General features: G+C 41.6%; 1 protein-coding gene across 3 annotated transcripts in view; it reads left to right on the forward strand.

Annotated features, from left to right (window-relative positions):
* Positions 1 to 12,363, forward strand: part of wls (Wnt ligand secretion mediator) — a 69,369-nt gene that overhangs the window by 18,287 nt on the left and 38,719 nt on the right. For all 3 annotated transcript variants that reach the window (XM_072273846.1, XM_072273847.1, XM_072273848.1), the window contains exon 2: positions 2,833 to 3,108. In XM_072273846.1, coding sequence (XP_072129947.1) covers positions 2,833 to 3,108 — 276 coding nt within the window. The remainder of the gene's footprint in view (positions 1 to 2,832; positions 3,109 to 12,363) is intronic.

Genomic DNA, 12,363 nt, shown 5'->3' on the forward strand with positions numbered 1-12,363 from the left:
GCAAGCAAGTTTTATGAAATATCTTATGAAATCATTTATAGAAATTGGAATTCCATTGACTACAATCAATGGGAATTAACTACCCTATGGAGTAGAAAATTCCAAAGATTCACAGCCTTTAGAATGAGGGCTTTGCTCTTCCACTCAGTTTTAGATTGGCTAGTTGTTGAAGGTATTCTTGTGATTTTTGGATCAGACGTTAAGACCCATACTTCCTTCATTGAGTTAACTGTTACTTAAAGTACCATTTAAGCCATAACTGCTTTTCTCAGTAACTACCCAGGTTTTGGTTGGCGAAGTTGGTTGCTACCTTACAATTTATTTTGTTGGAGGCACAATAGACTGCAGATGTTGGATATCCAAGCGCCACACAAAGCTCCTGGAGAAGCTCAGCAGGTCATAAGACATAGAAGCAGAATTAGGCCATTTGGCCCATTGGGTCTGCTGCAGCATTTGATTATGGCTGATTTATATTCCCTCTCAACCCCATCTCCTGCCTTCTCACCATAACCTTTTACACCATTACTAATCAAGAACCTAACAACCTCTGCTTTAAATTTCAGCCTCCAAAGCCATCTGTGGCAATGAATTCCACAGGTTCACCACCCACTGGCTCAAGAAATTCCTCCTCATCTCTATTCATCTCTATCCTCATCTCATCCTTCTATTTTGAGTCAGGCAGCATGTATGGAGGGAAATGACAATGCTTTAGGTTGAGGCTCATCTAATCTGGAAGGAAAGAGGGAAGATGGCTAGTATAAATCAGGTTTCTTTTAATGTGGGTATTGGCTGAGGATTGGATGATTCTTTATAGAGATGCCCCTCAGATTGCCTTGTCTTACATTTTTCACTTGAATTGAAAACTGGTCAGGTGACTTGGAGCAGAGTCATTCCTGAAAGGATGCGAAGAGCTGGGAGAGGGGGCAGAGTAGAGTTACCAGAATTGTCCCAAAGATGAGAGATTTTGATTTTGAAGATAGACTATGGGATCTGGAGATGTTCTCCTTGGAGCAGGGAAGGTTTAGAATAGCTGGATTTTTATAAATAACAGGATCAAGGATATGTGTGTAGATTTAAACTAAATGGTTAAAGATCCAAGTGAGGAAGTGTAACATTTCCTTCATTGCACTGGAGTTTATGGAGCCACAGATCACAAAGTACAAACCCCATTTCCAGAAAAGTTGGGATATTTTCCAAAATGCAATAAAAACAAAAATCTGTGCTATGTTAATTCACGTGAACCTTTATTTAACTGACAAAAGTACAAAGAAAAGATTTTCAATAGTCTTACTGACCAACTTAATTGTATTTTGTAAACATACACAAATTTAGAATTTGATGGCTGCAGCACACTCAACAAAAGTTGGGACAGAGGCATGTTTACCATTGTGTTACATCACCTTTCCTTTTAATAACACGTTTTAATCGCTTTGGAACTGAGGATACTAATTGTAGTAGATTTGCAATTGGAAATTTTGTCCATTCTTGCTTGATATATGACTTCAGCTGCTCAACAGCCCATGGTCTCCGTTGTCTGATTCTCTTCATGATGCGCCATACATTTTCAATAGGAGATAGATTTGGACTGGCAGCAGGCCAGTCAAGCACACGCACTCTGTGTCTACAAAGCCACGGTGTTGTAGCCCATGCAGAATGTGGTCTGGCATTGTCCTGCTGAAATAAGCATGGACGTCCCGGGAAGAGGCGTCGCCTTGACGGCAACATATGTCTCTCTAAAATCCTAATATACACTTCAGAGTCAATGGTACCTTCACATACATGCAATTCACCCATGCCATGGGCACTGATGCACCCCCATACCATCACAGATGCTGGCTTTTGCACCTTTCGCTGATAACAATCTGGATGGTCATTTTCATCTTTGGCATGGAGAACTTGACACCTGTTTTTTCCGAAAACTAGCTGAAGTGTGGACTCATCTGACCACAGCACATGGTTCCACAGTCTTTCGGTCCATCTGAGATGAGCTCGGGCCCAGAGAACTCGCTGGCGTTTCTGCATAGAGTTGATGTATGGCTTCCTCCTTGCGTAATACAGTTTCAAGTTGCATTTCTGGATGCAGTGACGGACTGTGTTGAGTGACAATGGTTTTCCGAAGTACTCCCCAGCCCAGGTGGCTATAATTATCACAGTAGCATGACGGTTTCTTAGGCAGTGCCGCCTGAGGGCTCAAAGATCACGCGCATTCAACAGTGGTTTCCGACCTTGCCCTTTACGCACTGAGATGTCGCTGAATTCTCTGAATCTTTTCACAATATATACTGTAGATGTTGAAAGACCTAAATTCTCTGCAATCTTGCATTGAGAAATGTTCCTTTTTAACAATTCTCTCACGAATTTTGGCACAAAGGGGTGAACCACGACCCATCCTTACTTGCAAAGACTGAGCCGTTAATGGACGCTACTTTTATACCCAGTCATGATACCTCACCTGCTACCAATTAGCCTGCTTAATGTGGAGTCTTCCAAACTGGTGTTACTCGAATATTCTGTGCACTTTTCAATCTTATTTTAACTCTGTCCCAACTTTTGTTGAGAGTGTTGCAGCCATCAAATTCTAAATTTGTGTATGTTTACAAAATACAATTAAGTTGGTCAGTAAAACTATTGAAAATCTTTTCTTTGTACTTTTGTCAGTTAAATAAAGGTTCACGTGAATTAACATATCACAGATTTTTTGTTTTTATTGCATTTTGGAAAATATCCTAACTTTTCTGGAAGTGGGGTTTGTACTTTTGGGAAGAAAATTAGGTGAAATTAATACAAACTTAAACATATTTCTAATCATGTACTCTGGTTCAAATTTTTCAGCTCCACGTCCTACTACAGGAATTGAATACCTTGCAACGAAATGTGTGGATGTCAGGAAACATCATCAGAAGTCCAGATGGTTCATGCCTTGGGGTCCCAACCAATGTGAAAAGAAAATCCAGGAGTTCTCCGAAGCTATGAAACAACAGATTGAAGCCAATGATATTGTGTTTGCCGCGCATATCCCACATCAAAACTGGGAGATGAGCTCTTGGTTTCAGTTCCTGTTGGTGGTTTTGCAGTTTGAGATTGAATTTCAAATAGACAACGAAATAGGTAAGTTCCAGCGCAAGAAAGGAGGAACATATATATTTTTTTCATATTATATGTATGACAATTGGATCTTAAATGTTAATTTGATGTTCTTTCTTCAGGGCGGTCGTGCTGTACTTAAAAAGCGGAATAAATTTTATTCCACTGAGATTCCAGATATTTGATTTATGGAAAGTGAAGGAAAATTAGTAGGCTAGTCAACTTCCTGAACTGGCTGACCTAGTGTAGTCCTCAACACCATCTTTCTGTGTTCTTCTATTGTGAACCTTAAATATCTTGTATTTTAAAGCACTGTTAAAATTGGCCTTGAGTAAATTCAACAATTCCACCTCTACAGCCTTCTGTGGTAGAGAATGTAATATGCTTACAATTCCCTTAAGAGAAGATATTCTTCAATGCCTGCAATTGAAATGAATGACCCCCCCTCCCCTATTGTGAAACTACAGTAGAGTAACACACAAAATGCTGGAGGACTCAGCAAGTCAGACAGCATCTGTGGGGGAAAGAGGACAGTTAACATTTTGGGTTGAGACCCTTCACCAGGACTGGAAAGAAAAAGGGGAGTAGGGGAGGGAAGGAAATGGAGCAAGAGCTGGTAGTTCATAGGTAAATCAAAGTGAGAGGGGAAACATAGGTAGATAAGGGAAGGCAAGGGTGGGAAGCTGGAATGTGGTAGGTGGAAGTGACAAAGAATTGAAGAAAATGAATTCTGAACAGTGGACCATGGAATAAATGTAAAAAAGTGAGGAGGGGAACCAAATGGAGGGACGTGTAGGTGAAGGGCAGATTGAGCAGTTGGGAAATGGAAAGTGATTGGGTGATTGGATTAGTAGATTAAGGGAGAACTGGAGTGGAGGGGTGGTGGAGGGGAATGGTTACCAGAAGTTTAAAAATAGATCTCCATGCTTTCGAATTGGAGACTACCAACACAGAATATGAAGTGCTGTCCCTCTAACTGTATCTAGCTTCAAGTTGGCATTGGAGGAGTTGTGGATAGATGTATCAGTGTGGGAATGGGAAGTGGAATTAAAATGGCTGCCACTGGGAGATCCTGGCTGTTGTAGCAGACAGAGTGAAGGTCCTTGTTGAAGCAATGCTGAAACCCAATATAGATTGGAGCAATGTAAAGTAGGAGTTCCCAACTTTCTTTAGGCCCTTAAGCAAGGAGTCCATGGACCCCAGGTTGGGAATCCCTGATGTAGAGGATGCCACAGCAGGAGCAATGGATGCAATAAACTGCACCAATAAATTCACATGTGAAGGGCTGCCCCACCTACAGAACTGTTTCAGTACCCGAATGGTGCTAAGGGAGTAGGTGTATTCACAGGTCTAACTCTTCATGGGGTGGTGGGGATAACTGCCAGGAGTGATCGATGGGGAGGATTAGTGGCAAGGGAGTACCGGAGAGAGTGATCCCTGCTGAAAGCGGAGAGGGGAAGGGATTGGAAGATGAGCCTGGTGTGGAATCCTGTTGGAGATGGCAGGAGTTGAGGAGAATGGTATGTTGGATACAGAAGTTCACAGGATGATAGGAAAGATTCTGTTATATTCCCATACTGATATATCCACAGTCGCCTCTACGCTAAGCCAAAGCTTGGCGTGGATTAGAGGAACAGCATCTCACATTCTGCTATGGTAGTCTCCAAGCTGATGGCATGAACATCAATTTCTCACTGGTAATCACTCCTTTCTGCCTCCTTTGTTTTTCCGTTATCAAACCTGCCTCACCACCCTTTCTCATTCTCTCCACTCACCGACTTGATATGCCCATCACCCACTCATTCCTCCCTCCCATTTCCCTCCTCACCTCCTTCCCTTTATTCTATGCTCCACTGTCCTATCAGATTCCATCTTCTTCTGCCTTTTGTCACTTCTCCATGTCACTTTCCAATTTCTGACTTTATTCCTACTCTCACCCTTCCTCAACTGCATCCATCCTATCACCCACCAGCTTTTACACCATCCCACACTCTGCACCCTTTTATACTAGCCCCTCTTTCTTTCCAGTCCTAATGAAGGGTCCGGACCAGAACATCAGCTGTCATTTCCCTTCATAGATGTTGCCTTGATCTGCTCTAGATTTCCATCACCTGCAGTCTTTTTTTGTGTGTCTCTGAAACTATACTGCCTGGTTTTTATATACCTCCCAATACGGGAAACATTTTCAGAAACCAATCCTACCAGCTCCCCTCAGAACCTGCTGAGTTCCTCCAGCATTTTGTGTGTGTCCCTTTAGAATCTTGTATGTTTCAATAATTTCTCTTGCTCTTCTGTTTCACAATAGGTATAAGCCCAACCGACTTAACCTCTCTTTACGGATGAACCTTTCATTGTGGGAATCAGTACAGTGATTCATTTTTTTTGTGTCAAGAGACACTCTCCAAAGGATACATACCTTCATGAATGTTACCTGTCACTGTTTAGTCCATGTTTGAATGCTGTGTGGCTTTTGCCACACGCAGGCATGGACTGTTTCAGTGTTTCAGATCTTTGATCTGGTGTGAAGGAGAAGCTCCTATTATTGATCAAGAGTTCTTAGCAAAACATCCTGAACTGAATGAAATACTGAGCAGGGCTGGAACTGCAAGGTCTTACTCAATCTGAACCTATAAAGTTTTTTTTTCCCCAGACTATACACTTGACCCAAACTCAACAGTTTATCGCTGTGATTGGAATTGACATTGTGTTGGTCCGGCAAAGAACAACACAGGCACAAACTGATCTTTTCCTCTAACGTGATCTGTGCGGAGTTCACATTTTCTCCACAACTGTGTAGGTTCTTCTTACTTCCTAACGAAGTGTTGTTATGCTGTTAGATTATTTTGCTCCTGTAAATTGCCCCCAGTGGCAGGAGAATTGAGGGAAATAAGAGAGAATAGATTATAAGGAAGTAAATGGGTGTGCTCAGAGAGCTGACATAGATTTGGTGGGTTGATTGGCCTTCTGTGTCACAAAATGTTTCCTACCAGCAGGTATTACTGGGTAACAATTATCCTGATTTGTGCCCCCATCCCTAAACTTCAATAAAATGTTACTGTACCTACAATTTTGGGGAATTAATTTGAAAGCTTTCTGATTTATATTTTCTTAAATACTCGCTGTTTAAGCAAGGATTCTGGCCTGGAGGTTCAAAGTACCCTAATTATTATACTAGGTGGCCTTAGCAACTTTGGATCATGGACCATTTTGGTCATGGTCTGCTACTTCTCGAATGCTGCTAGGTGGACTTGAAATGTGCCAGCTAACATTGAAGATAGATTGGATATTGCTCATGGTCTGATTGAGGCTTAGAGCTGGGTCAGCAATTGGACAAGTTGATGGGCTTAGAGTGTTCTGGTTGTGAGACGATGGAGATTCGGGCCTGGAGGGTTGGTGAATGGTTATGGGAGTGATCACTCGGTGATTGTGTTGGTAAGGGACTCCATTACCAGCACCCAGATTGTGAATGTGGCTCTTTTGAGGTGGAAAGAGAGGTAGGGAATGGGTAGCTAGCTACAGGAGCATCTGAGGGACAAAAGTTTCAAACTTAATGTATAGCTATGAGTATCTTTCCTAGGAGTGCTGGACAATGATTGCTTTTGGAGCAACATAGTCTAGATTTCTCTCTCCAAAATAATGTCGCATGGGCAATGATGATTTGATTGTCAGATCCCAGAGGTCACATAAAATCTGAAAATATTTCCTGTTACAGTTTACTCAATGGTATTTGGGCTCCCCTCAATTCTAGTTTTTTTTACAGTATTGTGAAGACTCGTTTTCTGTTAGAGAATCTGAGTTTATAATTTGGTTCAAAAATTGCATCACTAGAAACAAGAATGTAATTGTTAGTCTTTCGCATTTAAGATTTTTCTGGTTGAAATATGAATTTGATTTTCAGGTTTATAAAACTGAGGGATTGCTTCAGCATAATGTTAGTAAAACTAAAGTATCTTTCTGTCCTAATTAATTAGAGCTTCTTGATGACTAATACTTTTCTGTCTGGCACATAGCTTGACTCCTCAGATTCAGCAGCGTTGATTCGTAAATAATCTGCAGATCAGACAAAACACATAGAAAGCGGAATCAAGGTTTTGGCTCACTGAATCTGCTTTAGGATTGTTGCTTTTGGTGTTATTGCTTCTGGGCTTTTTGTTTTTAACTACTAGTGCCTTTTGTAAAATGTGTTTGTTAGATTGAATTTAGAACTCATTCCTATTCGGGAAGTTGTTTTAACTAATTGGATGACATCTGCAGGGTGGCTGGGGTGCACTGAGGTAGCTCCACACACAAAATGCTGGAGGAACTCAGCAGGCCAGCACCTATGGGAGGGAAAAAAAAACAGTTGACATTTCAGGCTGAGACCCTTCCTCAGGACTGGGGTAGCTCAGTGGGTTTGACAACAATATTAGGATGGGGAAATGGATAAATCAGTAAATACAAATGAATCTAGAGATTCTGTTTCTAATTATCACATGCATTATGTACTGATAATTATTTTTACTAGCATGGTATAATATGTCTAGCCTAGAAACTGTTAACTGCTTTTCATTTGATTAATTTTGCTTGATCTCTTCATTTGCATAGTTATCCACTAGGCCAGAAATGGACTGATTTTTAAACAGGCTTCTCACCGTGGTCCTCACCCTAAACAGATTCTCCTTCGGATCCTCTCACTTTCTCCAAACCGGAGCGGTCGCCATGGGCACTCGCATGGGCCCAAGCTATGCCTGCCTCTTCGTCTGCTATATAGAACAGTCTATGTTCAAAGACTTCCCCGGTTTTATTCCCCAATTCTTCCTCCGCTATATTGACGACTGCATTAGCGCTGCTTCATACGCCCACGCTGAGCTCATCAATTTTGCCTCTAACTTCCACCTTAAGTTCATTTGTCTCATTGCTGACACCTCCTTCCTCTTTCTTCATCTCTCTGTCTCCACCTATGGAGACAAATGGTCAACCGACTTCTTTAATAAACCTACCAACTTCCATGGTTATCTCAACAATACACTCAGGCCCTGTTTAATGCTGAGGATGTGTCCATTGAGGTGGAGTGCTATGTAGATCAGTTCTACGTGAGGTGATTATAACATTATGTAAATGGACATGTCTGATTATTTTTTTTTTAAAATCAAACCCGATAAATCTGATGTTATTTAATGTATGGACAGTGATTCGTGGAATAACAAACACAAATAGGCCCAACCTGTACATTGGTGGAACCGCTGCAGCAGCGAAAGGAAGCGGATGGTGGAGGGACCAGGCTGTGGGTCCTCCTGTAACTTAGCTGCTTCTTCGAGTAGGCCTTGAGATTTGACTGCCTTTTCGTAAGTTTCCTCTCATGAAGCAGTTCTCTGTAGTAGGAAATCATGTCAGGGACGCCTCTCTTTGTCTTCTTGCTTCGCTCCCAGTCAGGGTCGTTATCCATGAGCATTGAAACTTTCAAAGAGGCACCGAAATCAACCGGACGGTTGCCAACTTCCACACGGCCTATCACTTGCAGTTTCACATCCGTGCCAATGCTTTTCCTAGACACCTGAGATGTACTACCCTTGCTGGAAGCTGCAGGCCGTTTTCCCGGCATTATGGGTGAAAAAAATGGACTAAATTGGCAAGGGTGCAAGAACGTTTACACACGCGGGAGAGGCAGAACGTAAACTAATATGTGATTGGCTTTGAGTGGCTCAGCCTATATAAGGTACTCTCACTGGCTGATTGAATGTTGTTAACTGTAATGGTTGCTGCTCTTGAGAAGTTTTAATTGTTGTTTAGAATGAATTTTTTTGTCATTTTAAAAAAAATTTCAATGAAGAATTGAATAACCACGTTATAATGAATCAGCACTATGTGGGGTAGCATTATGCGGGATCTGAGTGTACATCTTCCCACCCCATCTCCTGTAAGAATGCTATTCCTTTTTCTCAGTTTCTTTGTCTCTACCACGTTTGTTCCCAGGGTGTGGCTTTCCATTCCAGGACTTGAGCTGCCCTCCTTTTTCAAAGAACAGAGTTTCCCTCCCTCTACTATTGATGCTGCCCACACAGACATCTCCTCAATTTCCCGTACATCTCTACTCTCCCCATCTTCCTGCCGCCATCATAGTGATAGAGTCCCTCTTGAACTTGCCTATCACCCCATCACTCTCCACATCCACAACCTCCACCATCTCCAAAGGGATCCTACCATTAAGCATATCTTTACCCCTCCCCCCCGCCTCCCGCCACTCTCCGCAGGGATCGCTGTCTCTGTGATTCCCTGGCCTATCTGTCCAGGCACTTAACTCTGCATGTGGCCTAGGTGCTACACATGCCCATTCACCTCCTCCCTCACCTCCATTCAGGGCCTCAGGCAGTCCTTCCAGGTGAGGCAACACTTCTGCTGGCGTCAGCTGTGCTCCAGATGCGACCTCTTCTATATCGGTGAGACCTGTCGTAAATAGGGGCAATTGCTTCGTCAAGCACCTCCGCACCATATGCCACAGGTGTGACTTCCTGGTGGTCAAATATTTTAATTCCCACTCCCATTCCCATTCCAATGTGTCAATCCATGGCCTTCACTTGTGCCAAGATGAGGCCACCCTCAGGGTAGAGGAGTAACACCTTGTATTCCAACCTGATGGCAGCATGAATATTGATTTCTCCTTCCGGTGAACAAATTCTGCCCCCCCCCCCCTTCCACTTTCTCTATTCCTCATTCTAACCTTTCACTTCTCACCTGCCTATTGCTTCCCCCGGTTCCCCTCCTCCTTCTCTTTCTCCTATTGTTCACTCTCTTCTGCTACCAGATTCTTCCTTCTCCAGCACTTGGCCTTTCCCACCCACCTGGCTTCAACTATCAACTTCCAGCTAGCCTCATTCCCCTCTCCCACCTTTTAATTCTGGCATCTTGCCCCTTCCTTTCCAGTCCTTGAAAAAAGAGTCTCAGCAGGTCAGGCAGCATCTACGGAAAAGAATAAACAGTTGACATTTCGGGCTGAGTTCCTCCAGCATTTTGTATGGGAGGCTTACATTTAGTACAGCATTTTCAATTTTATGTTAATCAGAGAAATAATGTTTCATGGGATCCTGGAATTGCTTTTTACACTTGTCAGCCTGAGAGTTGAAGAAGCAATAAAGTTACAGCAACAAGAATGTTTTGTATCTACTTGTAAAGGAAAATGGAACCTAGTCTATTGACCTATCTTATTCTGAGCTCTGTGGGTATCCAATGAAGTCACCAGGAGCCTGTTTAAGCCAATGATGCGCTGATGAAAAGGAGTTTCCATTCCTTTTACCTTCCATTGGAACTTTTGTATTGCATATTTGAATATCAGTAAAGAAATTATTAGTGTTTCTTGGTTAGTATCAAGTAAACACCATTCTCAGGTTTCAGTCTAAACAATGACCACTTACGTGAACAAAATACAATATTCAAGTATAGACTGTCGATTTTGAAAGAATTGAAGAAAATTAGAAGAGCTATCATAATCATTGCACTAAAATAGTCTTAGTTTTTGTCCAAATTGTGTTACTTCTTGTAAAATTTGGTGTAATGTATGTTTTTTTTTGTGGATGTTGTTTATTTGGTCACGTTGGTCATGTGGGGTGGTGATTCTGCTGCAAGCAAGTTTTTTTCATTCCACCTATGCATATGACAATAACCTTAACTTTGACTTTAGTACTTTCTCCACTGAAATCCTTCATTCCATCCACAGCATTCTGCTGTTATTAGTCACAAGGGTGGATAAAGAGAAAAAGTTGTCATTTAAAGTTAAATTGGACAGCTATATGGACAAGAAAGGAATGGAAGGTTATGGGCTGAGTGCGGGTCGGTGGGACTAGGTGAGAGTAAGAGTTCGGCACGGACTAGGAGGGTCGAGATGGCCTGTTTCCGTGCTGTAATTGTTATATGATTATACGGTTAAAATTAATATTATGACCAGAGTTGTACAGAATGGTCTTTTTTAAAAAAGAAACTTCAGATATAGTTGGATCTACATCTTGGACTGCTTGAGTTTTGATTGAGTTAGAAGGTAATTGATAAAAGAGTTAGCAAAATCTGCAAATAGTAATCATATCCCTTGTGGGTGAAATGAAGCTTATTCATGCAATCAAGATGAAATAAATACTCTGCTTCAACAACATTTGGCAGTTCTCCAGGAATAACACAGCTGTTGAAGTGGATTAGTCGTCAGGGGTGACAGACACAGTGGAGTGACATTATGTTAGATTGGCATGCACCTCAGGCTGTGGAGAACTAGCATTAATCAGGCATTTGCCCACAAGTTTTCTGTTCTGTTTTTCTATAAAGACAACCTACACAAAAAGGTTTTGTTTCAAACATTTCTAATCTTTCCTGATTCACTTCTGTTTTGACGTGTAGAAATCCTTCATTTGAATTGGTGTGGACCTTGTCATATATTGAAAATTAAAATAATGAAACTTGGAAAAATATTTTCTTATTTGCGGTCAAGAAAAATTATTTGGGGAGGTTTGTGTGACCTATGCAGGCTGACTGGAATGCAGTCTTATGAAGCAGCAGTAACTGTTTTCTATTACTATGTATGCATTGAGCTAAATCAGCACAGACAGAAAATTATACAGTTAATCGTGGGTTGTGTGGCCTATGCAAATACTATGTCCAGGAAACTTAATATGGTTCTAAATGTTGGTGGGTAGCTTAATAAAATTAGCGATATATATAATCAAGCTTTTTAAAATATGTGTACTTTATCATTTGGATCACGTAGCATTAAAGCCACTTTCATTTTGTGGTTTTGTACATGAGTGGTGTGAATGTTGCCAATCTGTGGACAATGTTTTGGGGCAATCCGATTCACAGCTCAATGTCTGCCCTGGTGGACCAGCCTCACAAGTAATGCCATTTAATACTAATGGGAGGTCTGGTGCCCATGAAATTAGATTCCAGCAAAAGCCAATCACTTCAGGACTGTAGTCAAGGATTAGTCTTTTTAAAATCCAGTGCCATTTTATTCTGAAATAGTCTATACTGCTGATAAAAGTCTATAAATGGATAACACATCTAACAGCAGATAATGAATAGTGTGGTTCACTGGTAGATCTCTGTAATATGATCCTCTATCATTGCAGTACACAAACAGCATTGGGTGACCTTGTGATACTGAATTCCCTCTGCTATTTCTCTTCGGTTATTCCTGTATAGAAAAGCTCCATTACAAAACAAGGATGCTGACCTGATGAAGGGTCTTGGCCTGAAATGTCAGTGGTTTACTCTTTTCAGTAGATGCTGTCTGGCCTGCTGAGTTCCTCCAGCATTTTGTGT

This window comes from Mobula birostris, chromosome 12, assembly GCF_030028105.1.
Source record: "Mobula birostris isolate sMobBir1 chromosome 12, sMobBir1.hap1, whole genome shotgun sequence".
NCBI classification, from domain to species: domain Eukaryota; kingdom Metazoa; phylum Chordata; class Chondrichthyes; order Myliobatiformes; family Myliobatidae; genus Mobula; species Mobula birostris.